The sequence below is a fragment of the Saccopteryx leptura genome, chromosome 1, assembly GCF_036850995.1.
Source record: "Saccopteryx leptura isolate mSacLep1 chromosome 1, mSacLep1_pri_phased_curated, whole genome shotgun sequence".
In the NCBI taxonomy this organism is placed as follows: Eukaryota; Metazoa; Chordata; class Mammalia; order Chiroptera; family Emballonuridae; genus Saccopteryx; species Saccopteryx leptura.
The window spans coordinates 587,554-615,466 of NC_089503.1; the positions used below are offsets into that span (position 1 = coordinate 587,554).

General features: G+C 60.7%; 2 protein-coding genes across 11 annotated transcripts; both read right to left on the bottom strand.

The window, feature by feature from the left end:
- Positions 1 to 495: 495 nt before the first annotated feature.
- On the bottom strand, positions 496 to 27,441 carry SIGIRR (single Ig and TIR domain containing). 10 transcript variants are annotated; one of them, XM_066366539.1, is made up of 10 exons: positions 27,354 to 27,441; positions 4,572 to 4,736; positions 3,300 to 3,498; positions 2,737 to 2,870; positions 2,472 to 2,612; positions 1,943 to 2,086; positions 1,682 to 1,784; positions 1,458 to 1,611; positions 1,076 to 1,265; positions 497 to 828 (listed from the first exon to the last, which is right to left on the bottom strand). In XM_066366539.1, exons 2-10 carry the CDS (start codon positions 4,576 to 4,578, stop codon positions 665 to 667), a joined length of 1,236 nt encoding a protein of 411 aa, XP_066222636.1. In that variant the 5' UTR covers positions 4,579 to 4,736; positions 27,354 to 27,441; the 3' UTR covers positions 497 to 664. The 10 variants fall into 10 exon arrangements, with proteins under 10 accessions (XP_066222489.1, XP_066222636.1, XP_066222884.1 ...); XM_066366787.1 differs by having other exon boundaries at positions 4,572 to 4,733; positions 27,354 to 27,433; XM_066366521.1 differs by lacking the exon at positions 27,354 to 27,441 and adding an exon at positions 7,705 to 7,765 and having other exon boundaries at positions 4,572 to 4,733.
- Positions 8,281 to 19,406, bottom strand: LOC136393629 (anoctamin-9-like). Its single transcript, XM_066366283.1, has 22 exons — positions 19,291 to 19,406; positions 19,049 to 19,198; positions 18,700 to 18,887; positions 17,522 to 17,568; positions 17,337 to 17,395; positions 17,177 to 17,250; positions 16,784 to 16,918; positions 16,361 to 16,457; positions 16,220 to 16,280; positions 16,019 to 16,101; positions 15,779 to 15,892; positions 15,527 to 15,691; positions 15,408 to 15,444; positions 14,315 to 14,426; positions 11,495 to 11,552; positions 11,313 to 11,410; positions 11,056 to 11,186; positions 10,790 to 10,942; positions 9,901 to 10,045; positions 9,255 to 9,356; positions 9,086 to 9,179; positions 8,281 to 8,999 (listed from the first exon to the last, which is right to left on the bottom strand). Exons 2-22 carry the CDS (start codon positions 19,097 to 19,099, stop codon positions 8,766 to 8,768), a joined length of 2,238 nt encoding a protein of 745 aa, XP_066222380.1. The 5' UTR covers positions 19,100 to 19,198; positions 19,291 to 19,406; the 3' UTR covers positions 8,281 to 8,765.
- Positions 27,442 to 27,913: the final 472 nt, after the last annotated feature.

Here is a 27,913-nt window from a genome sequence, read left to right on the forward strand (position 1 = left end):
TTGGCTGCGGGAGGGGAAGAGAGAGACAGAGAGGAAAGCGCGGCGGAGGGGTGGAGAAGCAAATGGGTGCTTCTCCTGTGTGCCCTGGCCGGGAATCGAACCCGGGTCCTCCGCACGCTAGGCCGACGCTCTACCGCTGAGCCAACCGGCCAGGGCCCCCGCTGATGTTTTTACAACCAGGCTTTACAAGCAAGTTCTGCAAAGCCTCAGAACTCAAAGTCTCGACGGGACCTGACTCCCCAGGATGGGTCTGGATCAGAGGGGGTGGGGACAGCCATGCTGACCCCTAGCTGAGGGACCCGAGGAGGCTGTGGTAAGAGATGTGCCTGAGCTAGCGCAGGACGGAGAAGGACGGAGAGAGGGACGGCTGGGACGGACAGCCAGATCTGGTGTCTGAATGGCCCTGGGAATGAAACGAGAGAGGAGTCGAGGGCCCTGGAGAGCCCGAGGCGGCAGGAGAGGTATCCGGTGAAGGGCATTGCATCCCCGCTTCCTGCCCCAGGAGAGGACAGGCCCAGGCAGGGTCCAACAAGACTTTATTTTCTGGCACAAAAAGGGGCACTGGGGCCACCCCCTTCCCCAGGGGTCCCAGGGCCCCAGGCAGGCGGGGTCCATGGTCCCACTCCCAGCTGTCACTGTGGCTCTGCTGGAGCTGAGGAACTGGCTACACGTCGTCCTTGGACACCAGGCAGTAGAAGTCCACGCGGGCGCTGTAGTTGCGGGAGCCAAGGTCCGAGACGTCCATCTCGCTGCCCCGGCCCTCTCCCAGCGAGACCCCACTGGCAGGCGGCAGAGCAGGTGGCTCCCCAAAGACTGGTCCTCGGACACCTGGAGAAGGGGCACCACCAGGCCTTAAGCTGAGCTCACTCCCTGCTCACTGCCCTGGGTGGTGATATTTGAGGCTCTGGGCAGGCCTCAGGCCCAAGTGCCTCTGGAGAGGAAGCTATCAAGTGAGGGAGTCCTTGGGGGTCAATCCCATCCAGGGACAGCAGGGAGGGGTCGCCTCTACCCTGTGCAGCCCGCTCCACCCCAGGCCGAGTTTCTCAGGGTCAGGAGCGGGGCTGTGTGCCCATACCCAGGTCGCCTTCTGGGTCGGGGTCCAGCTCCGCGTCCAGGGTCCGACCCTCCGGAACTCGGGCTTGCACAATCAGCATGGGGTCCTTGTCATCCTGCAGCTGGGTCTGGGGGTCCCCCTCCATCGCTCTGTACTGCACCTTCCGCGGCAGGGCCAACTGGAGCTCTTTCCAAAAATCGGAGGAAGGCGTCTAGGGGCCAAGGTGGGACACAGTGCACGTGAACACATGGGGGTTGCAAGCGATGAAGCCACTCCCCCTCCCGCGCCCCAAACAACACGCTCTGCAGTGCATCCACTGGCTCCTGGAACTTCAAAGGAGGGTCCTCCGGGCAGCAGGCCACGGAACCCGCACCCACTCCAGAGCCCACAACACCCTGCGCACCACAGAGCCGGGCCTCCAGCGCAGCAGGGTCACCAGGTGGCGGTGCTGGCGCAGCAGGTGCAACGCGGGGTGCGCGGCGGTGTCGCGGCGCTGGCCCTCGAAGGTGATGAAGATGGGTCTGCGCGTGAGCTCCAGCAGCCGGCACAGGCCCTCCCTGTGGGGGCGGCACCGTCAGCAGGTCGAGGCCGGGCCACCCACCACCCCTCACCCAGCGTGGGACGCACCGGAAACTGTGGCTGCACCAGGGCCGCCCCAGGAAGGCCTCGGACAGCACCACGATGAGGCGCCGGCAGCGGCTCAAGTTCACCAGGAGGTCCGCGGAGGGCTCTGCGGGGGAAACCCCGGGTAAGACGGACCGAGGGGGCGTGGCCCTAGGGGGCGTGGCCCGAGGCGAGATGGGGCGGGGCCTGGGCCCAGAGGAGGGGGAGGGGCGGAAACCCCGACGGGCGCCGCCACCGCCACCGTACCCGCCCCACCCACCGTACCCGCCCGTGGCAGGAGGTCGCGGTCGTCCAAAAAGAGTTTGTAGCCCCGACGCCGCTCCAGCTGCGGCTTCAGGATGAAGTTCACGAACTTCCGATCTTCCGGGCTGTCGCTGTAGGAGACGTAGGCGTCGTAGAGCTTCCCGTCTGCAGACAGACGGCGGTGGGTCAGCGCATCCACCTTCAAAGTCCGCAGCCACTTCCAGGGGCCGTTCCCTGGGGGTCCCTAACCTTCTCCCCACACGCGCACACAGGGCCCAGGCCCGTCCCCCACACGCACACCCTTCCCCAATACTGGATTGCGAGTGGAGTCGTGCAGCAGAATACAGGCTGCCTGCCCCTCCGGCTGACCCAGGCCCTATGCCCTCCTGGGCTGCATGGGGTCCCTCTTTCCTGGAATAGGTGCTCACCAGAGCCCTCCGAGGCTGGGGCATCCTTCTCCCACCTCCAGAGCTGCCTCCGCTTACTAGGAACGACCCCCTGCCCAGAGCAGAGTTTAGGGAGGCCCTGCGGCTGACCCCCGCCCACTCACCGTTCATCTCCACCTCCCCGTACACGTCCTGGTACCAGAGCTGCACACTGAGTCGGCACTTCACGTACAGCAGGGCCGCCAGAAGCAGGGCCAGCAGGACCAGCAGTGAGGCCAACACCGCTGCCAAGTGGCCCGCGGGGCCTGGGGACAGAGCTGCAGCCTGAGCCACTGTCCCCCTCCCCCAGCACCCTCCAGTCTCTGGGCTCCCCAAGCCCTCCTCCCCAGGCCTCCCTCCTACCCTGCACCCCTGTGTTTTCCTCCTCACCAGCTCTCCGGAGAAGGAAGGAGGAGGAGCTGGTATTCTGGACAGAACAGGTGAAGGTCCCGTAGTCCTTAGCTCTGGTCAGGTTGACCCCCAGGACGCTGGATACAAGCACCTCTGACAAGTTGGCCTTGACCCTGAGGAGACCAGGCCCCAACCTCTCACCAGGGGCCTGAGAACATCAGTGGACACCCCAGAGGCCCACCTGCCTGGGATTCACCCAGAGAGGCTGCAGGTTTGGTCTTCCTGGGCGGCCCGGGGGCCGTGAGCTAAGAGAAGAGGTAGATTCTGGAGGGGTGTGGATCTGTTTAGCGACAGGCACCCTGATCCTGGGTCTGGGTCCCGGGGGTCCTCTGATCCCAGCCTCCTTCAGGCTGTAGGACTCGGCCAGCACCCAAGGCCTTGGGTGGTAAACAGGGTATCCATGGGGGCCACCTGTCCTTCCGGTCCCTGACCCTCAGTCTGTGTCCAGAGAGGCACTCTGCCCGTCATGTCTGAGATGTCACTCTCCAGGTGGTTCTAAGACCGGGCGGCAGGTCATAGGCATATCCAGGGTGGTCTCTTACCAAGAATCCTCGTGAAGGTCATAATGGCTTTCATTGCCCAGCGGCAGGTCATCTTTTAGCCACTGGACGGAAGGCAGGGGACAGTAGGGTGCAGAAACCACCCAGGCCGTGCAGTTCAGAGTGACCACACTGCCCAGGGCAGGCCCCAGGACCTGGTTTCCGGCAGGAGAGAGGAAGTCAGGGGGCTTGTTGCAGACGCCTGCAGAGAGAAGACCCAACAGGTTAGCTAGCCATGCTCAGGACACCAGGCTTCCACTGTCCACGTGATCTATGGTCTAGGAAAAACAGGATGGCTGGTGACATGTCCAGCATCTGGCCGCTCGTCCACCTAGGACATGAGCCCTGGATGAAGGGCCAGACGCTGCAGCCTCAGCCCTGGCTGCTCCTGGGGGAGCTTGAGTGAGTGTGGCCGCTGGTGGTTTCAGGGACTCAGGGACTGGAATGGGAGCAAGGTCTCCAGGACCCTCTGCTGACCATGGGCAAGCCTTCCCACCTCTCTGAGACCAGAAATTTCTCATCTTAAAATTTGGCTGATGAGGCCCTGGCCGGTTGGCTCAGTGGTAGAGCGTCGGCCTAGCGTGTGGAGGACCCGGGTTCGATTCCCGGCCAGGGCACACAGGAGAAGCACCCATTTGCTTCTCCACCCCTCCGCCGCGCCTTCCTCTCTGTCTCTCTCTTCCCCTCCCGCAGCCAAGGCTCCATTGGAGCAAAGATGGCCCGGGCGCTGGGGATGGCTCCTTGGCCTCTACCTCAGGCGCTAGAGTGCTCTGGTCGCAACATGGTGACGCCCAGGATGGGCAGAGCATCGCCCCTGGTGGGCCTGCCGGGTGGATCCCGGTAGGGCGCATGCGGGAGTCTGTCTGACTGTCTCTCCCTGTTTCCAGCTTCAGAAAAATGCAAAAAAAAAAAAAAAAAAAATTGGCTGATGAGCACTAGTAGGAGTCTTAGAAAATAGCCATCATCTGGTGGTGCAGCGCCCCCCCCAGCAGCCCAGATTTCCCTCTGCACCCCCTGTACCCCCCAGCAGCCCAGATCTCCCTCTGCAACCCCCTGCACCCCCCAGCAGCCCAGATCTCCCTCTGCACCCCCCAGCAGCCCAGATCTCCCTCTGCACCCCCCAGCAGCCCAGATCTCCCTCTGCACCCCCCAGCAGCACCCACCCCCACACGCCTGGAGGAGTGTGAGCAGAACCCGGCGACCTGGCAGCCTGGAGCCAGTGAGGTGCGGGTGAGAGTGGGGCCGTGCCCACCCAGCCCTCTCTGACCCATCTACCTGCCATGGTCTGACCAGGGCCTCCGTGGGCAGGCTGGCCACGGTATCACCCCTGACGCCACAGGCTCCTTAGCTGAGCAGACTGGACCCCAAGGGCTGGACAGGACTTGCTTTCTGTCTTTGTGGTGGGTCAGTCAGGGCGCCAGGAGGGGTCAGAGGCTGCTGCTATCCCCAGGGAGCAAGTTAAACAAGAACAAAATGAGTTAACATATAACTTTGGCCACAGACAGCACTGTGCGCCAGCTGCCAGCCGAGCACAGGGACAGCAACACAGCGTCTCCACAGGCACCTTACAAGAGGGAGGGGAGGGGCTCTCGGCTACCCTTCACCTGCCCCAGGGCCACCGTGATGACCCAGGGAGGGGTAGTGCGCCCACACCCTCTGGCACCCTCATGAGGCCAGGGGGTGAGCTCTCCTGCACACTCACCCCTTTCACACCCCTCCCTTGCAGTCTGTGTTGCACACCCTCCCCCTGTACACACAGCCCCTCCTCCCACACATCTGCACTAAGCTCCCCCTTGGCCCCTGGGCACGCTCCCACACCTCCAACACTCTGTGGTCTGCAGAGTGGGCGCACAACACACATACTTGGAACAGGTCCTGCACCCTCCCCATTACACACAACCACACACCCACCCTTGGCACACACACACACACAGCCTCCGGTTGTCCCTCACTGTCACAAGTACACACATGCCACACATGCCGCGGGCCTCCCCTGAGCCAGGCCTGACTCCAAGAACAGGCCTCTGGCCCAGAAGGCATCACCGAGTGAGGGTCCAGGCTCACGCAGAGCAGAGCAGCGGGGCCGCTGTGGGAGGACACAAAGTCACCTGGTTCCGGTTCTTTCCTCCTGCTGGGGATGCTGGTCAGAGGGGCCATTGATCTGCACTTGGGAGCAAACTCTGCTCAGCTGGGCCCCTGGCCCAGTCCAAAGCTCCAGGGCTGCTCTGGACCCATCACCGAGCAGGGTGAGGACCTGGCTTTTGTTTGTGTTTTAATCAGAACTTTGCCGTCGCTTCCTGGCCCTGCAGTCACATCCTCTCCTAAGTCTAAACCCCACCCAGGTACCCACCCCCTCCAGGCAGGCAGGCAGTTGGTGGCTCTGGCCTCGTCTGCCACGGCCGGCCCCGCCTGCCCGCGCGGCTCTTCCTGTAGCTCTGAGTCAAGGGCTCCTTCCTCTGGGCCCGCCCCAGCCCCCCAGGCAGCGTACTTCCCGCACTTCCCGAGGCCAGGCCTGAGGTGTGGGGGGGAGGCTGCCCAGAGGATGGGGCCCAGAGCCATGGGAGGGCGTCCTGGCAAGCAGAGCCACAAGTCAGGACGGTTCTGCACGCACACGAGGGCCAGCTGGGCAGTGCAGGGCAGCCCGCTTTCTGGAGACTTCACACTAGGGAAGTGGGGGAGGAGTCTCTATGCCCTTCCCTCCCCCACTAAGTGAGCGGCCAGGTGTGTCTCTAACCTCCGACTTGCTAGGGTGAGGGGGTGTCCTGTGGAAACTCCGGCCAACAATGGGGCCTTGAGCAAGGGCTCTTGGGTCTCCTCCCTGCCCACCTCTCGGGTGTGGTCCCCAAATGGTAAGCAGTTATAAGTGGGCTGTGGTATCATGTTGTAGACCTTGGTTTCAGGCTGGGATAAGAGGACAGTGCCCCCTTTTCCAGATAAGGAAGTAAAGAGGGGACCTGGGCAGAGGGTCCCCCGGACAGCCAGCATTTCCAGTTGTCCCTACCGTCTCCACCCCCAGACTGACCTGGGACTCAGGGCCCAGTAAGAAGTGGCTGGTTAACGATATCCACAGAAATGAGCCCCCATCCCTGCCCTTACCACACGGGGCCACCAGTAGAGTATCTTCAGTGTAGCATCAGCTTTCTGACATCCTTAATCTGACCTTGTCCCAGCCTGGTCAGCCCCTCTGTGGCCCCTCAAGAACCCTGGGTGAAGGTCCCACTGAATGAGCCTCAGCCTGCTGGACGTACCAGCCTCTCCCTGAGGTGCCTAGCGGCCAGGAGGCTGTGCAGACAGCAGAGCGCCTGGGCGCAGTGACCACCTCTGAACTGCCTAGGAGCACCGGAAGGAAGCAGAGCTGAGCTCCCCCCGTGTTCCCCAACAGAGTCGCTGCCTCTCAAAACTCCGGCCACGGTCCACTGAACCGTGTGCCTCGCTGTGCCACCAGCACCCAGCCGATCTGCACACCCCCCTCTGCTGACGTCCCTCACCTTCCTTGGCTTCCCAGGCCCAGTATCCAAGGGGAGCAGAAAAACCCACATGGCTTCCGGCGCTCTCGCGAAAACCCCCTCGGAATCCAAACACGCCCCCTGCACTGCCCAGCATTTTTGGCCCCACATCTGTGGTTCCTAGAAAGCCCTGCCTCCTCCGCCCTAACGCCCGCGCGGGGCCTCCGGCCCCACGCCGGCTTTGCCGCTCAGCACCCCGTAGTCTCCGGCGTCTGCCCCTCATCTGGGGTGCGCAGCCCTCGTGCGCCGCGCGCATGCTGCGCCCCAGACGTCTCTCTTGAAGGAAAGAAAGAACGTGCATAGGAGGCCGTGGCTTTTCAGGCCGAGGGGCTCCGTGTTGCTCTCCCAGGCCCACGGCGCCGGGTTCTCCCCGCTACACACCCCACTACTGCGCTCCGCCTTCCCGGGGGTAGACAGGACTGAGCGCTCCCACCCTCCAGGTGCGGCGAGCAGGCAGCCGGGCAAGCGCGCGCACCGGCTCGGAGCGCGCATGGGGCGCGGGAGCGCGCAGATGGCGGTGGCTCCGCCTGGAGACCGAAGCGACGCAGCCCCTGCGCGTTTCTCGGGTACGGGTCGGCCCCCCGCGAACAGGGAAGCCTCAGGCCTGCGATCCGAGATTGGGGCGTTGGTGGTGGTGGGGGGTCTCTGTGCATGTCGGCACTCCCCTCCCCTCTCCTGAGCAAAGGTCACAAGGAAGTCACTGCTCGCGTCGGGCGGAGCGAGGAGGCCCAAGCTGCTGGTTCGCTGACGGGCTCGGGCTTCCGGACGACCGGGACAGGCCAACCCGGCTCTGGGCCACTTCCTGCGGGACCGAGCCCAACCTGGGGCTCCTCGGGGAAAGGGGCCCACCTAGTCCCCAAGCAGCTGGTCTGGTCCCGACTTCTGAAAGTCGGCGACCTCACTCACCCCGTGGGCCTGAGCCGTGACTGCCACTCATCTGCTGCCAAGACCTGGGGAGCGCGCGACCGAGGGGCGGGGCGGCTCACCTAGGCCAGGTGCGCAGAGGCGACAGCCCCAGCGGCGGCAACAGGTGCAGACCCGCCCACACACGGCGCCGAGGACGGACCCAAGTGTCCCGCTTGGTGCCCAAGGCTGGAGCGCAAAACTGGCGCTCAGGAGCCCCGTGGCCAGGCCCAGGGGCACAGCCAAACTAGCTCAACCAGCCCTGAAAACATCGGAGCCGGGGAGGGACTCCTTGGAGACTCCACCATCCTTCTGTAGGGGCACCTTTTGTGGTTCTGCTACTCCTCCCCAGCTTTTCCTCTTCCTCCAGGAAGCCTGCCTTGACTCCAGCCCCTAAACCCCAGGTGCAGGAAGAGTAGAACTTCTCAGTAAGGGCCCCACCATGGAAGCTCATGGAAACTCGAAGGAGGAGGGCCAGGAGGCTCCCTGCCAAATCCAGACCTTTCCTCATTGGGCCTCAGTTTCCCTTCTAGCCCTGAAAGCAGACACAATCCACCAAAATCTGAAAAGTTGACACAACGAGATTTTATTTTATTATTAAAAGTTCTGCTGGCCCATGTAAGCCAAAGAGGTGGGGTCAGGGGCCCCTGACCAGCCAGGATGGGTTGGGCCAGGATGGGGCCCAGAAGTCAGAGGAAGGCCCAGGAACAGCTGGTTTTCCTGGGCTGTGACTGCATAAGAAGCCCCTCACCTCCCAGTTGTATGAGTGGCAGTAGTCACCGAGTTCGAGTCAGGGTTGTGCCAAACCTGAGACCTACGGATGGAACAGGCCTCCCAGCACCCCTCGTATACACAGACCTCCCGACGCCCCTCCTATACACGGGCCTCCCAGAACCCCACATATATACAGGCCTCCTGTGAACCCCCACATACACCCACTTATAGGTGAGTCTCTCACACCCCCACCCCCGTGCACACACACAGCCACGGGCAGGGTGGGCAGTCACAGTGGCGACTCTTTGAGTCTCTGCTTTTGGCACCAGCAAGAGCTCTGGGTCCCTCACACCTCTGTTTTCTTGGGGATGGTACTGGAGGTAGGAGTGAAGTTGGCAGGGGTCCTGGGACCCAGGCCCATCCCACACTGCTGCCTCGGTCCCCCATTCAACTTCTCCTGGGGCATCCGGTACTTGTCATCCAGAACCTTGTACTTGTCCTGCAGAACCTTGTTCTTCACTGACTGAGGGACATCAGGCACGAACCAGGCAGCTACAAGCTTGATGCACAACGCCACGTGCTGGGGGTGGGGACAGGGGCTCAGTGGGGAGCTCAAGCAGGCTGGGCTGGGGGGGGAGGGAGGAGGGCCCCCCAGGTCTGGCCCACCTCAAAGAGGATGAGGAAGGCCAGGCGGATGGCCAGGAGGACCCAGAACTGTTCTGAGAAGTTGTAGTCCTGAGAGTTGCGGTAGTCCCGGTACCTGGGGTGGGGAAGGACCTAAGGTCAGGGGTCAGGAGTTCAGAGGGCACTCATGGGGGTGGGAGGAGGTCCAAACCTGCATTCAGTGACATTCTCTGAGTCCTTTATCTTGACAGGGTACTGGAAGTCCTTGGTATAAAACACGGACAGACTGTGGTTGATGTAGCCGGTGAGACAGCTGGTGGCGAGAGGAGATAGGGATAGGGGGGTTAAGGTTGTGGCCTCTTCAGGTCTCTACAGTGCTTCCTTGCTGCTTAGTCCTGTCTGGTGGGGTCATCAGGGTGGGGCGCAGAGCAGACCCCCTCCTCTATTCCCTTATGTGGGAGGGGGCCTCTGGGACAAGCAGTACGGACTCGGTGTGCCACAACCAACTGCCTCCCCTGCAGGGCTGAGGGGAGCTTTAGAGGGAACCCCCTTAGAGGCTGGAGGGGCTGGATCAGGACATTGCTCTGCCCTCCTGTGCCGGAGCAGACCACAGAGGGTCTGACTTTTGGAGAGCAGGTGTTCAGTTCCTGCTCAGACCCTGGTTCTGGGACCTAACCTTAACCCTAACCCTAACTCCCGGCTCCAGCCGGGGTCTGCAGGTCAGTGCAAGAGGCAATATTGGCAGCATCAGGCCCTTCCCCAGGGCTCCCCTTGCTGGGGGGTGGCTGGGCCAGTTTTCCCAGGGGTCTCTGGACAGCTGGAGGCTCCCCCAGGAGCTCTGTGGCAGCCACCCTTACTCGACTGTAGCGTGGGCCTCTCGGCATGGTCCGTAGCGGTACTTGTACACCGTCCTGGGGATGAACTCGGATGTGAAGGCTATGACCATCCCATTGGCAATGACCGCCAGCACGCCGATGGTCTCCAGAAGCTGCAGCCAGGTCCCTGGGTCACAGCAGTCAGGGGACGGCATCTGGTTACTCGAGCCATGACCACTGGTGCAGCCCACCCGCCTCCACCTGTCCCTCCCTCGAGGCCGAGAGCGAATGGCACCCCATTGCAACCACGGGGCCAGGCCACTGGTGAGCAGAGCTGACCAGGCCCCCAGAGCTCAGCCTCCCCTCTCTGACCCCCTTGTCCTTCACTGAGACGGGAGGGGCTCGGGTCTCCCCACCCCTCCTGTATGTCTGAACCCCTCAGCTGCCCACAAGCCTGCTCCACCTCCTGGGTCCCACTCCAGGGTGGCACCCCTCCACCTGGATCCAATCTGGGGCCTCTCTCACAGAGCTTCCCCCCTCTGCCCACGTCCAGCACTCCAGCTGTCCCTGACACCTGCCTGCCTCAGTGAGGCCAGTCGGGGTGACTGCGGCCACCCGCACTGATGGGGGCCCCTCCCTCCATCAGCTCCCTGTTCTCAGAGGCCGACCACTCTGCCTGGGCCCCCCAAGGAAGCTCCAGGCCCTTCAGTCAGATCCCAGGATGGGAGGGAGCAGCCTGAGCAGTGGGTGCAGCTGTGCCTCTTCCTGTGGGCTGAACACCCCCTTGCCAGACCCCCATCTTAGCCAATCCCGGGAAAACCTGGAAGACTGTTTGTGGGCAGAGGGGGATAAGCTTGGTCCCGGCGCCCCTTGCGATCCCTGCCCCAGGCTGAGCGCCCCGCCCTGCGCAGCAACCCCGCTGGACCCTGACCGATGTCATTGGCCTTGCGTGGTACCAGGCGACGCTGCAGCTTCAACATCTTGATGGCGTCCAGGCGGATCTGCACAAGGTTGCTGAAGAGCGCGAGCAACGGGGCCAGCGGGAAGGCGGCCACGAAGATGGTGGTGAAGCCGTACTGGATCACTGCGCGGGGGGCGCGTCACCCTGAGCTCCCGCGCCCCCAGCCCCCAGCTTCTTCCCACGCCAGTCCCCGAGCGCCCACACTCACCCCCGAGCCCCAGCTCCCACCCACGCACTCATCTCCATGAACTCGTCAAACAGGCTGAAGGGGTTGACAGGGTTCAGGAGGTAGTTACGCTGCCAGTGCCCCAGCTCGGGGTCCTCGGATACACTGCCCCACCTTGAACGCCACTTGTGGCTCAGCCACCTGGTGGAGAGGAGAATCGGGTGGGGAACGGGGAGCGTTGCGGGGGGTAGGGGGAGGGCCCCCTGGGAGCTACTGGCTCCAGGAGACGGGGCGGAGGACGGGCCCCCAGGAAGGACAGGTCCTCACGGTTTCAGGTACTCCACGCAGTTGCTGAGGGTCTGTTTCAGACCCATGATGATGGCCATCTGCACAAACAGGTCCATCATGCAGCCGCTGAGATGGCACTGTGGGCAGGCAGGGAGGGGGGGTCAGGCCCGGGACGAGGACAGGTGAGGGACACGGCAGTAGGGCGTCCAGGACCGACTGACCTCCTCCAGCTTCCACAAGCCCGCCAGGCGCACAGACTTCCCAGGGTGACCGTTGATCCTAGAAGGACAGCGAGGCTGAGGGCAGCACCTGTCTCTAACTGGAGGGGGTGGGCCAGAGGACAGCAGGGACGTGGGGCACAGTGGAAGGGAAGAAAAGGAGCCCTCCCTGCAGGTGAGCAGAGGCTTACACGCAAGCACATCACATGTGCACGGGGGATGGCTCCGCTGGTCGTGCCGAGACGTGTTCTAGGCAAGGCTTGTTAGGAGAGCCTCCGTTCGCCCCCACGGAAGCGTGCACAGAGGGTAACTTAGTGTTTAAATCACCTGATTCCCATATACCATGATGAATAGTACAAACTAGTACTCCGAGGTGGGGCTCATGCTCCATGGTGAGACCCTGGAGGCACCCCTCACTACAGTTCAACTGTGTGTGTGTGTGTGTGTGTATTTTTCTGAAGCTGGAAACGGGGAGGCAGTCAGACAGACTCCCGCATGTGCCCGACCGGGATCCACCCGGCATGCCCACCAGGGGGCGATGCTCTGCCCATCTGGGGCATCGCTCTGCCCTGACCAGAGCCACTCTAGAGCCTGGGGCAGAGGCCAAGGAGCCATTCCCAGCGCCTGGGCCATCTTTGCTCCAATGGAGCCTCGGCTGCGGGAGGGGAAGAGAGAGACAGAGAGGAAGGAGAGCGGGAGGGGTGGAGAAGCAGATGGGCACCTCTCCTGTGTGCCCTGGCCGGGAATCGAACCCGGGACTTCCGCACGCCAGGCTGACGCTCTACCACTGAGCCAACCGGCCAGGGCCTACAGTTCAACTTTTACTGAACACAGTTTGGAGCAAAATAAATTTCCAGAGGAAAGACTTGTTTCAGGAAATGTGAATATGTGCCTGAAAAATCAAAATCGAGCAACTGAAAGACTGGATAAATGGACTGATCTGGGGCTCAGAGGGAACCAGGCTGACGCCAAGCTAACCGGCGTTCCTGGATGCCACGGAGCCAGTGGGAGACACAGCAGGTCTCACCTGTCACCTACACCAGAAAAGTTGTAGAACAACGACAGTGAAAGTCACACATCCGTGGGCCCCGTGTGAAGAAAATTATAAAACTTCTGTACTGAGAAACATGGACAAAGATTCCACAGAGGAAACGTGTTCTCCAAGAGAAAAACCCAGGTTGTATTTTGTGGTAGAAAGAATGACCACCCCCGAAGACATCCATGTCCTAATTCCTGGTGACCATGACTGTCATCTTACAGAGAAAATGGCATTAAGGTTGCTGCCAGGGCCTGGCCCATTGGCTCAGTGGTAGAGCATCAACCCAGTCTGGGGATGTGTCAGGGTCGAGTCCCGGCCAGGGCACACAGGAGAGGTGCCCATCTGTTTCTCCACCCTTCTCTCTCTCTCTCTCTCTCTCTCTCTCTCTCTCTCTCTCTCTCTTCCCCTCCTACAGCCACTGGCTCAATTGTAGTGAATTGGCCCCAGACACTGAGGATGGCTCCATGGCCTCCACCTCAGGGGCTAAGAAGAGCTCTGTTGCTGAGCAACGGAGCAAGGGCCCCAGAAGGACAGCGCACCACCCCCTCCTGGGCATGCGGGTGCATCCCAGTCCTGGCGCATGCAGGAGTCTGTATTTCTGCCTCCCCACCTCTCACTGAATATAAAAAATAAAAATAAAAATTCTGGCAGAGAGTGTAGAATCAATTGGCAACGTGTGTGTACTTTACAGTTTCAAACACAGAACAGCCCTGGCTGGATACATCCGTTGATTAGAACATCGTACAAATACACAAAGGTTGCCAGTTTGATCTCTGGCCAGGGCACATACAGGAACAAATTGATGTTTCTGTCTCTCTCTCTCTCTCAAAATCAAGAGAATAAATTTAAAAAGAAAGAAACACAGAACAAATGGGGTAATGCTATTCAGAAAACACAAAGTGTATATTGATTGAACCAAACATGTTCACTGCGCTAATGAAGGTGAGGGGAAGTCTATGCACGAGTTACACGGCCTGCTCATTGCAGCTTTTTCTGTGAGGCTTGTAACGAGGAATGAGTCAAACCTGCACCCGCTCACGTGGGGAAACAGGTGGCAGCCCCCCACAAAGAGCGCGCACAGTGCAGAGGTGATCGAGGCGTCCCCACCGAGGCGGACCTGGACGTGGCCCCCAGCATGTTTCCAGTGTAGAAAGTGCTAGTTATTTACAGGACAGGACCACATATGTCCACATGGGCATGAAAGTGTGTGAAAGTCTGGTGAGACCCACGGGCGGTGATGGTGGCACCTCGGGGCGGGACCACAGGGACCACAGGGTTGCAGGAAGCTGTGGGCTTCCTCCACATATTTCCTTCTTTTCTTTTTTTATTGTAAGTGAGAGAAGGGGAGATAGGCAGACTCCCGCACACACCCCGACTGGGATCCACCTGTCAACCTCTGTCTGGGGCCGATGCTCTGCCCATCTGGGGCCAGGCTCCCAACCGAGCTCTTTTTAGATCCTGAGGCGGAGGCTCCACGGAGCATCCTCAGTGCCCGGGGACCAACACAAATGCAAACCATGGCTGTGGGAGGAGAAGAGAGAGAGAAGGCGGAGAGGGAGGGGAAGAAAAGCAGATGGCCGCTTCTCATGTGTGCCCTGACCAGAAATCGAACCTGGGACTTCCACATGCCGGGCTGATGCTCTACTAATGAGCCAACCGGCCAGGGCCAACCTCCACACATTTCTATACTGGGTTTCCCCTTCTTCTGAGTGTGAGGAAGAAAACCTTAGAAGAGCAGGCACTGCCATTTCTAGAGGGGAGATGCGGTGGAGAGAGGCCCTCACCTGCCCAGGATGAAGGCGATGTAGATGAGCGAGGAGAAGTGTGCGAAGAACTGCAGGGTGAAGAACTTGATGGTGAACTTGCTCTCGTGCTCCGAGAAGGTCCTGGGCTCCTCTGGGAACACACACAGGCTGTCCCTCACCTGTCCTTCGCCCCACAACACTCCTCCGCTCAGCCTGTCTCTATACCTTTATCGTATTTAAAATTTTTTTCTTTATCCTGAGCAGGTGGGGGGACAGTGGATAGAGCGTCGGCCTGGGATCCTGAGGACTGAGGTTCGAAACCCCAAGGTCACCACCTTGAGTGTGGAGTCGCTGGCTTGAGTGTGGGATCATAGACATGACCCTATGGTCACTGGCTTATACCCAAAGGTCACTAGCTTGAAGCCTAAGATCGCTGGCTTGATCAAGGAGTCATTGGATCAGCTGAAGCCCCAGGGTCAGGGCACATATGAGAAAGCAATCAATGAACAACTAAGGTGCAACAGCGAAGGATTGATGCTTCTCATCTCTCTCCCTTCCTGTCTTCCTATCCCTGTCTCTCTCTCTTTCTCTTTCTCTTTCTTTCATTAAAAAAAAAAAATTATTTATTAGCCTGACCTGTGGTGGCGCAGTGGATAAAGCATCGACCTGATTTGCTGAGGTCACCAGTTGGAAACCCTGGACTTGCCCAGTCAAGGTATATACAACAAGCAATCAATGAACAACTGAAGCGAGGCAACTATGAATTAACACTTCTCATTCCTCCCACCGTACCTTTAAAATCAATAAATAAAATCTTTTTAAAAAACGTATTAATTTTAGTAAGAGAGAGAGAGAGAAAGAAACACCAATATGTTTCTGTATGTGCCCTAACCAGGGACTGAACCTGCAACCTTTGCGTACCAGGACAATGCTCTAACCGACCAAGCTATCTGGCCAGGGTCTGTCCCTATTCTGACACTTGGAGTGTGCAATCCTCACCTGTCTCCCAGGTATGAGCTCCCACCTTCTGGTGGGAGAGGCAATGGAGATTGCAGGAAAGGCCCACCACCACCCATGTCCACTTCTCATGTCCCTTTGGAAGCCAGGGAGGGGTGGGAGCCCCTGTTCTCACCCCAGGAACAAAGCTTCAGGGCCACTATCCTGTTGACCTGCGGGAAGAGACAGGAGGGCTCACTCTGGGCCTCAGTGGAGACCCCCCACACACATATTCTTTCTGTCCCATCCACCCACCTTCGTCATGATGACAATGGTCACGTAGTGTACCACGGCTCCGGTCACCACCACAGCTGTCGTCACCTGCTCCACCAGGAAGGGCAAGGACGAACTGCTGAAGAAGGCGGAGGCCAGGACACGGCAGACCACCAGGGCATGGGCCATGCCAATCATGAGGCAGATCTGCAGGAGGGTAGCCAGGACAGTGGGCACAGGAGGACGGTCAGCAGCCCGTTGCCAGCCCACCACAGGCTCCCCAGGAGTGAGTACCATGAGCAGGGTCAGGACGAGGATGACGGTGCTTCTCCAGTAGGAGTGCCGATGCAAGGGCAGCTCGTAGTCCTCGTAGTCAAGACAGCTGACAAGCCCAACCGCCACTTCTTCCTGAGAAGGGCGCCGGACACACCTCAGACCCGGGACACGTGCCGTAGACCCAGCAGAACCAGGTCTGGGCCACACAGGGCACTGGAGAGAGACAGCGCCTGCCTGGGTCACCTGGCCCCACCTCACCTGGTCCTCATCCCACTCGAACAGCTGCCACTTCTGGACCACACGGGCTCGCTGCCGCTTCCAGAATTCCAGGAACACTGTGGCTGCAGTGGGAGCACGGAGGAACGTTACAGGTGTCCCTGGGGTGGTAGCCCAGGGCGCTGGGGGCAGGAGTGTCCCTGGAGCTCAGGCCGGTCCCCCCAGGTGCCTGCAGCAACTCACCCCACAGAGCCATGAAGATGGCAAACACCACGGTGCCCTCGTTGTCAAAGAGGTGGGTGAGCTGGGGAGAGGGACACATGTCTCTAGGGCTGGCCATGTTTTTTCCCCGCTTCCTTTCCCCTTGGCAAAGGTGCGGCTAACCTTGGCAAAGGTGCAGGTGTCCGAGAGGCGTTGGTATCGGCCGCTGTAGTCGCCGCGTGGGCACATGAAGATGTTGTCGGCTTCACAGATCTCCTTGCTGGAGGTGCGGGGACCAGGCTGGTGGGGCTCTTCCCTGACGCCCCGCCCCCAACCTATCATAACCCCACCCACCCGGTGCCTGACCCCGCCCACCACAGCCTTCCCGCCCCGCCCCATTGGCGGCTACGCCCCACAGCCCCGCCCCCAACCTATCATAACCCCGCCCATCCGGTGCCTGGCCCCGCCCCATTGGCGGCTACGCCCCACAGCCCCGCCCCCAACCTATTATAACCCCGCCCACCCGGCCGTTGCCTGGCCCCACCCACCACAGCCTTCCCGCCCCGCCCCATTGGCGGCCACGCCCCCACAGGCCCGCCCCCTGACCTGATCTGGCTGGCACTGAACAGGGAGAAGCCGCTCAGGAAGACGATGAGGCCCACTACTGCGGCGGGCACCAGCATGTAGGTGTACCAGCCCAGCCAGGCGAAGTACAGGGCCACCTTCTCACCAAAGTAGTCCCTATGGGCACAGCGGCGCCGTCAGGGCCACCGCACGAGGGGTGACCACAAGGGGCAAGCGCCTGGGTGGGGCACACCACATGGGGGGCGCGGAGGGTCTGTATGGAAGACGTCAGTGTGTGACACGGCCGCATGTTTGCTAGGGGTATAGGTGTGTCTGTGGGGGCACAGTTATGTCGGTGGGGGCACAGGAGGGCCTCTGGGACACACAGACACGTCTGTGAAGGGGACACATGTGATTTGTTTGGGGCAGTATTACCTGATTTTACCAATGCGCTGCTTGCAGAACATTTCTGTCCACCGGGCCCATTCCTTCTCCAGGACTTTATCCTCCTGAGCACAGGTGACCAACAGTAAGAGCTTCCTGCCTGGGGTCCCAGCCTCAGGTCAGACCCTCCCCCAGCCAGCCCCCCTCTCACCTTGTGCAAGGGGAACCTGGTCTCAAAGATCCCTCTCTTCATCAAATCGTGGAAAGTGTCTAAAGGTTACAGGGAGTCTGAGGTCAGAGAAAAAATGAAGGAAGGGAGGACCCTGTCCCATTCTCCCCACCTTAGTACCCTCCTGGTGGACCACTGCCCTGGCCACCTGCCCACTCTGTCCTCACCACCAGCTGCTGTCTTTCTGTTCAGCATGAAGTCGACAATTCGGATTCTGGAACACAAGAGCTGGTTCAGGATGGCACCATGTACCCTGTGTGGATGCCGCCCCCGTCTGGCCAGGTCCTCACCCCATACCACCCTGGCAGAGCCCACAGCCTACTTGCCTCACGGCCTGACCAGAGCCCAGATACAGGACTTAACTAAGAACTCATTCTTGACCATCTGAAATCCTCCCCCAAGGGGCAGCTAACGTGGCTTCAGGATGAGGACCATCTCCTCCAAGGACCCCAGAAGCCTAGACTGATACCCCCTCCTACAAGGACACCTCCTTTCTGAAGCCCCCATGCATTCAGAGTACACCTTACACCTGTATGTACATGAATCACTTTTACATCTCTGGGAGCTGTTTTGCCTGTGTGGCGACAGAGGCTCAGAGAGGTTGAGTGACTTGCGCAAGGCTACACAGCTAAGAAGTGACACAACTGAGCATCTTCCTGCAGAGCCACACTCCTCCTGAGATCCTCCTGAGAGACGTGGATCCTTGGATGCCCCAGGGCACTCACCCCAGCCTGCTCCTCCCAGGACCCATCAAGGGGCCCCTACTCATCCCCGAGATCCACCAGTTCTCCTGGGTCCCCAGGAGCCCCCTCCTTTCTCTCAAATCCTCAAAGATCCCTCTCTTCATCAAATCGTGCCGGGAGTGTCCTTGGCCAGTCTCCACTGGAAAGACCCCAGCTGAGCTCACAGGGGCCTAGGATGAGTCAGGCAGGTAACAGAGGAGCAATGTGGGGAGAGCAGGTGGACCAGCTTGTGGAACGGGAGGGTCAGCAGGAAGAAGCAGGTGCTCAGAGAGAGAGGTGTTAGGTTCCTGAGAGGCTGGGGACAGATGGCCAGGGAGGGGTCCTGGGTCTGGACTGGAGAGGTAACGACCCTCCTTTGGGGTCAGTGCCAGAAGGGATGGCTGGGACGGTCCTCCCGGCCTCTCTGAATCCTGTCCACCTTTTAAGTCCCATGTAACTTTCAGAACGCTCAGAGAGGTGAAAGCTGTCATTATCCCTTTTCACAGACACGGAAATCGTGGCACAGAGCCCTGAGGCCATGCCTGGGAGCCTGTCCTGCCTGGACCAGTCGTGTGCGGCATAGGCAGTGATCCTTCAGGCCAGATGGCAGGCCAGCCTCTCACCTGGTGGTGATGTCCGGTATGTCCTGTGTGGTGGCCTGGCCCGTTTGTTTTCCAGCTGCAGAATGTGCCCCCGTGTGGGAACTGCTGGGGACTGGACCCTTGGTCTTCTTGAGCAGCATGTGGTACGAGGTGAAGATCCTGCTGTCAGCTTGTATCCCAAAGAACACCTTCTTCCCGTCCTTCCTCACCTGGGGGAGGGCCACATGGGACTCTTCTCTCCCTCGGAACCCTCCCTTCCATCCATGGTCACTGGCCCGGCCCCTGCCCCTCAGGCACAAGACCATAGGCCACCTCTCCGGACCCTTCACGGGACCCACTCGTTACCCCCCAACCTCCAGAGCCAGCCCACCTTGTAACGGAAGCCCTTTTCTTCCAGGAAATGCTTTTGCGGGCGGAACATCTTGTTGTCACTCGGAGGGTGGATACTGTAAGTGTGGTTCCTCTGAGTGCCAATATCGGCCACAAGAACGTAGTCCACCGACTGGTCAGAGGAATCAGTCTGCAGGAAGTGGGTACGGGCTCAGGCTAAGATCAGCCAGGCATCAGAGAGCAGGAGGGGTCGAGCCCGGGACAGTCCGAGCAGAGACTCACCTCAGAACTGAACTCCGTCAGTGGGACACTCTCCCCTTCGGTCCCCACCACGATCTGGAGGCTCTCCTCACCCTGGGGGCGGGAGGGTGACACACAGAAGGATTTCACTCGTTCCTACAGGAGAGTGTCTCCTGGGCGCTGAGGGGTTAAAACACAGGCGCCGAGGCCCTGGCCGGTTGGCTCAGCGGTAGAGCGTCGGCCTGGCGTGCGGGGGACCTGGGTTCGATTCCCGGCCAGGGCACACAGGAGGGGCGCCCATCTGCTTCTCCACCCCTCCCCCTCTCCTTCCTCTCTGTCTCTCTCTTCTCCTCCTGCAGCCAAGGCTCCATTGGAGCAAAGATGGCCCGGGCGCTGGGGATGGCTCCTTGGCCTCTGCCCCAGGCGCTAGAGTGGCTTTGGTCGCTGCAGAGCGACGCCTCAGAGGGGCAGAGCATCGCCCCTGGTGGGCGTGCCGGGTGGATCCCGGTCGGGCGCATGCGGGAGTCTGTCTGACTGTCTCTCCCTGTTTCCAGCTTCAGAAAGAAAAAAAACAAAACAAAAAACAAACAAACAAAAAACACAGGCGCCCAGGATGGAGCGACAGACGGGGACTTGGAGGGCCCAGATTCGAAACCCCGAGGTTGCTGGCTTGAGCAAGGGGTCACTGGCTCTGCTGCGGCCTCCCCAACCCCGGTCAAGGCACATATAAGAAAGCAATCAATGAACAACTAAGGTGCCACAAGGAAGAATTCATGCTTCTCATCTCTCTCCCTTCCTGTCTGACCCTGTCTCTGACTCTCTCTGTCTCTGTCCAAAAAAAAACCCAGCAAAAAACCTGGAGTCCCCTCTCAGTGTGAGAAAACATCCGAAAGACCTTCTCCGGCCCTGAGCTGACCCAAGAGGCAGATGGCCAAGGATAAGGACAGACAGAGGGACAGTCCCAGACGGGACGACCCTGCACTGACCAGTGGGAAACCTGGTGACGTCCAGGTGGAGGCAGCATTGCTGGGCTCCTCGTGTTGACCAGTGCCCCAGGCGATGGGCGCTGACTTCAGGGGAAGTGATGCAAAGGGCACAGGGCGCCCGCGCTGCCGCTCTGTGTTTACAACTCTTCTCTTTTTTTCCCCAAAATGAGAAGCGGGGAGACACTGAGACTCCCGCATGCGCCTGACCAGGATCCACCCGGCACGCCCACCAGGGGGCGATGCTCTGCCCATCCGGGGCGTCGCTCTGTTGCAACCAGAGCCATTCTAGCACCTGAGGCGGAGGCCACAGAGCCATCCTCAGTGCCCGGGCCAACTTTGCTCCAATGGAGCCTTGGCTGCAGGAGGGGAAGAGAGAGACAGAGAGGAAGGAGAGGGGGAGGGGTGGAGAAGCAGATGGGTGCTTCTCTTGTGTGCCCTGGCCGGGAATCGAACCCGGGACTTCCACACACCGGGCTGATGCTCTCTACTGCTGAGCCAACAGGCCAGGGCCTGTGTTGATAACTCTTTATGACACCAACAGATGTGCTAACCCTGCACGAGCAGGAGGAGCAGGAGCTGGGGGCCAGTGAGCAGGCTCTGAGGGCTGAGACAAAGAGCCCCAAAGCCCCTCTGCTGGGGGAACAAGGTGACTGAGGCCTAGGGGACGAGGCAGACAGTCAAAGCAGGTCATGCAGGGGGCCAGGCAGGGGAAGCCCTGGACAGAAGTGCAGGGACAGATCTCTGGCTTTGGAACTGAGAGCCCAGGAAATGCCCAAACCACATACCCCTAATAAGATCACCCACCACCTGCAGCCTTGGCCATGATGGTGTTGGCCCCACACGGGGTTATGCCACTGTCTAAGTATCCTGTAGCCCCGCACAGCACTGAGTAACAGGGACCCCAGCCCGTGTCCCAGCTGACAGTTACCCAGGGCAGCAAAGGACCCCAGAAGGTTAAAGACCCAGCATCACAGGCACAAAAGTTTGGTGGGCAGTTTAGGGACTGTATGCATGGGAGAACCTGCCTCACGCCTACTGCCAGCACGTCTGGGCACCCTCCTCCCCAACGTGGTCTCATCCTCCTGTCCTGGACTTCTGCCATGCCTTCCTTCCCCCAAAAGGGCCAGCCCTTTCCCAGCTCACGGCCCTCACACCCTGCTCCTGTCGCCCACGACCCGAACTTTCACCCTCCTGGTCCCCCACCTCGTCGCCTGTCATTTCTCCAACCACATTCCTGCCAAGCTCAAGCACGCCTCTTCCAGAAAGCCTGACTGGACTGCTCCAGCCAGTCTGCCGCCCGGGATTGCGAGGTAAACCACAGGCTATACAGCCACATTTGAATTTCAGATAAACAAGATCCCTTTTGGTATAAGTATGTCCCAATTATTGTTATCATGGGACACACACACACACACACACAATGTGAAACTCAACGGGGTGTCTTTTTTATTTGTTTCACTAGAGCTGCAGCCCTTCTCCAACAGCCCACTCCTCCCCACACACAGCAGGAGCTACTGGCCCCGGGATGGGCTGGGTCTGCGCCCCATGCTCAGTCACAAGAGCCAGCAAAGCATCATTCCAACCAGAGAAGCCCCGTGGCAACGGCGTCAGAGGCTGGGGTCCCACAGAGACAGAGCTGAGTACTGGGTCCCTGCGGGTGCTGAGTACCTCGTCTTTGGCAGTGCTTGGTCCAGTTTCCGGACAGCAATTCCATGCTGCCCACACCTGAGCACGGAGACTGTCAACCCTGGCAGCCACAGAGCCCGCCCTGGCCCTGTGCCCCCCTCTCCTAGAGCATCACCTCTCTTCCCGAGTGGTCTCCCTTCCCCTTGGCTCCTGGGCACTCCCTGCCCTCCCACCAACAGCCCACAGACACCTGCACTCAGGTGTGGCTTGCAGGACCTGAAACTGCTCCCCTATCTTGGACCAGAGGAGAAACCTGCCTTTCACAGACAAGTTTTCAGAAAGGGGCAGAGCTGAAGTATCTCTGTCTCAGGAAACAGAGTAAAGTCTCAACCAGACAGGACGGGACATGTGTATCACCAGCATCCAGTTGATGGACTCTGGGCACCTGGCTCCAGGGGGCGTAACTGTCCCTTTGGTCCTTCCAGTCCCCACCGAAATTTCCAGAGACCCTGAGGCCCGGGAGATCCTCCTGCCCATGGCTGGGGACACCAAGAGTCAGAGCAGGGAAAGTCCCCTCCGTCCAGCCCTTCCAGTCTGGCTCCCAGTTACCAGCGGGACCAGGGACACAGCTGTGCAGAAGTGACCACCACTGAGCCTGGCCTGGAGGGTCACATTGAGCACGCACATGTGACACCCCTCCAGCCTCACATGGACACACGTGGATCTCCCCTCATTATTCCTAAGGGACACATCACACCCTGGAGCCTCCTGACTCAGCTCTGAAAGTAGGGTGCCATGTCATCATCCAGCGAGGGGAGACTCCTGCCCCCACCACAGTGCACACGAACGACCCTGGCTGGCCCAGCCGGGTGCCCTCTGACCACTCTTCCGAGCGAATGCCCCCCCCTGGCTCAGCCTGCTTAGCTTCTGAAGCAGGTCGTCCGGACTCCATCCACTCCTTCCCTCCCTCCCAGTACAGATGTGCCCATCGTCTGTCAAATCATTCCTTCTGTGCTCTCCATCCATCCATCCATCCATCCCAGACACTCCCTGAGGAGGTGGCCTGCCCTGTGTGCCCTGCTCGTGGGCAGTGTGTGGTGCAAGTGGACACAGGGGTCTGGAGGGGCCAGGCACCTACTAGGCAGAGTGGGTAGCCTGGAGGTTGGCCTTGTGGTGCAAGAGGTTGGCAGGAGGAGAAAATGTAGGGGCAACTCCTGGAAGATGGAAACGTGTGCACAGGCCCTGAGCAGCATGGAGTTGCTGTCCAGAGACTCTGGACCAAGCATCTCCAAGGATTAGGTACCCAGCACCTCCCAGGAATCAGGACTCAGCACCTCCAAAGATTAGGTACTAAGCACCCCAAGGACTCAGTACTCAGCAACTCCCAGGACTCAGGACTCAGCACCTCCAAGGATTTGGTACTCAGCAACCAGGACTCAGTACTCAGCACCTCCAAGGATTAGGTATTCAGCACCCCAAGGACTCAGTACTAAGCACCTCTGGGGATTAGGTACTCAGCACCCCAGGACTCAGTACTCAGCACCTCCAAGGATTAGGTACTCAGCACTTCTCAGAACTCAGTACTCAGCACCTCCAAGGATTAGGTACTCAGCACCCAAGGACTCAATACTCAGCACCTCCAAGGATTAGGTACTCAGCACCCCAGGACTCAGTACTAAGCACCTCCAAGGATTAGGTACTCAGCACCCCAGGACTCAGTAATCAGCACCTCCAGGGACTTGGAAGTTAGACTCCCAGTGACCGAGGACTCGGCAGCCCTGAGACTTGGTCATTTCTTGGCCCAGAGACTTGGTCCTCCAGGCATTAGCTTTACAGAAGCCTACAGAGCAAGAACAGAGCTGCTGGGAGGTGAGGCTGGGGGGTCGGCAGGCAGAAGCCAGACCACAGAGGACGGCTCAAGTGTCTGGGGAGCTTGTACTTCAGCTGGGGCGACAGGCAGCCCTGGGAAGGATTTGAGCAGGGGAAGAGCTGCAAAGACCCAGCTGGGGCTGGGATCTCTGGTCCAGCCGTCTGCACCTGCACCTGTCCTTCAGAGGGTTGATTCTCCTTCCTCAGCAAGCTAGGTGCTCTCTCCTCACCGGTCCTGAGCCCGCCCAGCCTGTCCTCCACCCCAGCTTGGACCTGACCAGCATGAGAGGAAGGAGCCAGCAGAGGCTCTGGGGTCGGGCTGGGGATGCCAGGATCCAGACCTGCCTCTGGAAGGACCCAGGAGGCCCCGGGCAGAGGTGGAGTGAGAGGCTGCCTGTGGGCCCACACCTGGGAGGCCCCTGGGTGGCCCAGTGGGAGGCTGGTTTCGCTCTCCACCTTGCACCGTGCAGCAGGTTCCTCCAGACTGCCCGCCCAGATGCCTGCCCTGCCCTGAGACCTCTTCCTGGGCAGCGGGGAGAGAGGGTGTCCTCCCAGGGTGTTCTTCAGCCCACCTTGCTAGGACCCCTCACAGCCTCCTGCTCTGTCCACCAGAATCAGAGTCCAGTAACTCTCAACTACCCCCACCTCTGCCTGGGGCGGGACGCCCAGCGAGCAGAGGACCCAGCTGGCTACCCTGAGCCTCTCCTACCCAAGGTCAGCTCACCCTGGGGGTCACAGCCCCCTCACCCTCAGGTGCCAGCCGAGGGCAAAGCTGCTCAGTCTGGGACTGGGGGTGGACATGCCCTGCCCATCTAGAGTCCACTTACTCAGTGAGACTCCCCACCGTGGAGTTGCCAGGATCCCTGGCTGCTCTCTGAGGAAAACTGTCCTCCTCTGTCCCACCCCAAATGGTGGGAAGAAAAGTCCCTGCCGAGGGCTCTGTCCAGCTCTGCCATGGGCACCTCAGCCTGGGCTTCAAGAACCCCATGGGCACTTTCCTCAGGAGGCTGGCGGGGCTGGCTGGAAGGGGCATCGGTGTGGACCCCACGCAGCGCCGACTCACCGGCATGTTGGCAGTCCGTGGTATCCCAGAGTCGGGCCAGCAGAGGTGCATAGGCACCAGCAGTACCGCAGTGTAGCCTGGCGGGTCCTACCTGATTCTGGGTGGGACTCACCTCTCTCCTCCTTTTCTGTCTTCCCGCTGCCGCCTCCTCCTCCGTTGGTTCCTCCACCCCGCCCCGCCAGATGCCCGCCATACCTGGCAAAGGGGAGGTTTCTGCAGCGTGTGTGTGGGGGAGGTTACACCTTCCCAAAGTCCCTCCACCGAGGTTACACCTTCCCAAAGTCCCTCCACCGAGGTTACACCTTCCCAAAGTCCCTCCACCGAGGTTACACCTTCCCAAAGTCCCTCCACCGAGGTTACACCTTCCCAAAGTCCCTCCACCGAGGTTACACCTTCCCAAAGTCCCTAACCCTCGTCTGCACCTGCAGAAGTGGTTTACCCCGTAGAAGGGGTCAGATTGACACCATTCCCCTAAGGGGAAGCAGGAGAGGGGACACATGAACACTCCCCAATGCCCCACCGTCCCTGCTCCCTGAACGCTCTTCTTAACCTGGGGACTCACCTAACCCAGGTAAGCTCCAGCATCCAACCCTCCACACCCAAAGTCCAGAGTTGATTTCCTTACAGAAGAAACTGGGTCACAGATGACGGAGGGTAAGACAGGTCCCCAAAAGAAACTGTCTCTTCCATCCTGGGCATTGTGGACACCAGCTGGGGAGAGAAGAGCTCCTGAAGTCCTACAAATGTATGGCTGACCCCTGGGTGCACGGATGGCTAAAGGGAGGGCCCCTCCATGTCCTGTGGGCCCGAAGCAGCAACTGTGGAAGGCTCTGGACCACCCAAGAGTGCTGTCCTGTGGGAGACAGACAACTGCCCCCACCAGGGTGGTGGGACGCCCAGGCTCTGAAAGCTGAGGACACAGGGCAGAAGTTCACATGGACAGACAGCTGCAGACACTGAACAGCATGGAGGCAGCTGGAGGGAGCAGGGAGCACCCAAAGTGTCACGCGGGGCACCCATGATGCTATGGCGCAGGTTGCACCCGTGGTGTTGGGGGTGCAGCATCGTGCAGCCTGTGCAGCCCTGTGGTTCAGACCCTGGGTTGTCATGTTTGCGCTGGGTTCCCGCAGGGATGACATGGCCCACACCCACATTTCTGCCTGGGGGACCCATGGCACGCTGTGACAACAGCAAGGGCCAGGACTGAACTATGGGAGGTGTCAACGACATGGGAGGGACGGGGCAGCAGAGAGCCTGGGCCACTCTGATGGCACACCCATCATGCCTTGTGACTGGCGCTAGGGAAACCTAGTGGCTGAGAGAAGCGTCTGCACGCGGCCCGTCCAGGACTGATATCGACTGTGGCTTTACCACCTTACACGTGGGTGTCACTACCACAAGGCTCAGAGTGGGTGCTCCAGCTCCAGGCAGCACCAGGTGGTGGTGCTGGTGTAGCAGGTGCAACGCAGGGTGCGCGGGGTGTCGCTCCGCTGGCCCTCGAAGGTGATGAAGATGGGTCTTGCCGTGAGCTCCAGCAGCCCTCCCTGTGGGGACCCTCCCTGTGGGGGCGGCACCGTCAGCAGGTCGAGGCCGGGCCACCCACAACCCCTACACCAGCGTGAGACCCACGGGAAGCTGTGGCTGCACCAGGGCCGCCCCAGGAAGTTCTCGGACAGCACCACGATGAGATGCCAGAACCGCTCAAATGACCAGGCGGTTCGCGGAGGGCCCTGCAGAGACCCGGGATAGTCTGGGACCATCCAACGGGGATAGCGTGGCCCGAGGCGAGATGGGGCGGGGCCTGGGCCCCGAGGCAGGGGCGGGGCGGAAACCCCGCTGGGCAGACCCCGCCCAACGTCCGCTTTGCCGCTCAGCACCCCGTATTCTCCCGGCGTCTCCCCCTCATCTGGGGCGCGCAGCCCTTGTGCGCCTCGCGCATGCTGCGCCCCAGACGTCTCTCTTGAAGGAAAGAAAGAACGCGCATAGGAGGCCGTGGCCTCTGCAGGCCGAGGGGCTCCGTGTTGCTCTCCCGGTTCCTCGGCGCCGGGTTCTCCCCGCCTTCCCGGGGGTAGACAGGACTGAGCGCTCCCACCCTCCAGGTGCGGCGACCAGGCAGCCGAGCAAGCGCGCGCACCGGCTCGGAGCGCGCATGGGGCGCGGGAGCGCGCAGATGGCGGTGGCTCCGCCTGGAGACCGGAGCGACGCGGCCCCTGCGCGTTTCTCGGGTTCGGGTCGGCCCCCCGCGAACAGGGAAGCCTCAGGCCTGCGATCCGAGATTGGGGCGTTGGTGGGGGGGTCGCTGTGCATGTCGGCACTCCCCTCCCCTCTCCTGAGCAAAGGTCACAAGGAAGTCACTGCTCGCGTCGGGCGGAGCGAGGAGGCCCAGGCTGCTGGTTCGCTGACGGGCTCGGGCTTCCGGGCGACCGGGACAGGCCAACCCGGCTCTGGGCCACTTCCTGAGGGACCGAGCCCGGTCACGGGCTCCTCGGGTCAAGGGGCTCTCCTGATCCGGAGGCAAGAGGCCTGGTCCCTACTTCTGGGAGTCGACGACCTCCACTCACCCCCGTGGGCCTGAGCCGTGACAGCCACTCATCTGCTGCCAAGACCCGGGGAGCGCGCCACCGAGGGGCGGGGCGGCTCACCTAGGCCAGGTGCGCAGAGGCGACAGCCCCAGCGGCGGCAACAGGTGCAGACCCGCCCACACACTGCGCCGAGGACCGACCCAAGTGTCCCGCTTGGTGCCCATGGCTGTAGCACAAAACTGGCGCTCAGGGCCCTGGCTGGCTGGCTCAGTGGTAGAGCGTCGGCCTGGCGTGCAGAGGTCCCGGGTTCGATTCCCGGCCAGGGCACACAGGAGAAGCGCCCATCTGCTTCTCCACCCCTCCCCCTCTCCTTCCTCTCTGTCTCTCTCTTCCCTTCCCGCAGCCGAGGCTCCATTGGAGCAAAGATGGCCCGGGCGCTGGGGATGGCTCTGTGGCCTCTGCCCCAGGCGCTAGAGTGGCTCTGGTCGCAACAGAGCAACGCCCCGGAGGGGCAGAGCATCGCCCCCTGGTGGACAGAGCTTAGCCCCTGGTGGGCGTGCCGGGTGGATCCCGGTCGGGCGCATGCGGGAGTCTGTCTG

Excerpts from the sequence above, each read along its gene's own strand:
- SIGIRR (XM_066366392.1), bottom strand. The coding sequence starts at position 5,453 with ATGGCCCCTCTGACCAGCATCCCCAGCAGGAGGAAAGAACCGGAACCA. Across the intron at positions 2,871-3,299 it reads GACCTTCACGAGGATTCTTG|GGTCAAGGCCAACTTGTCAG; the intron begins GTAAGAGACCAC and ends TGGTCTCCTCAG. Across the intron at positions 829-1,075 it reads CGACCCAGAAGGCGACCTGG|GTGTCCGAGGACCAGTCTTT; the intron begins GTATGGGCACAC and ends CCCCTTCTCCAG.
- LOC136393629 (XM_066366283.1), bottom strand. The coding sequence starts at position 19,099 with ATGTTCCGCCCGCAAAAGCATTTCCTGGAAGAAAAGGGCTTCCGTTAC. Across the intron at positions 17,396-17,521 it reads CAGAAAGACAGCAGCTGGTG|ACACTTTCCACGATTTGATG; the intron begins GTGAGGACAGAG and ends TGTAACCTTTAG. Across the intron at positions 15,893-16,018 it reads TCGAGTGGGATGAGGACCAG|GAAGAAGTGGCGGTTGGGCT; the intron begins GTGAGGTGGGGC and ends CGCCCTTCTCAG.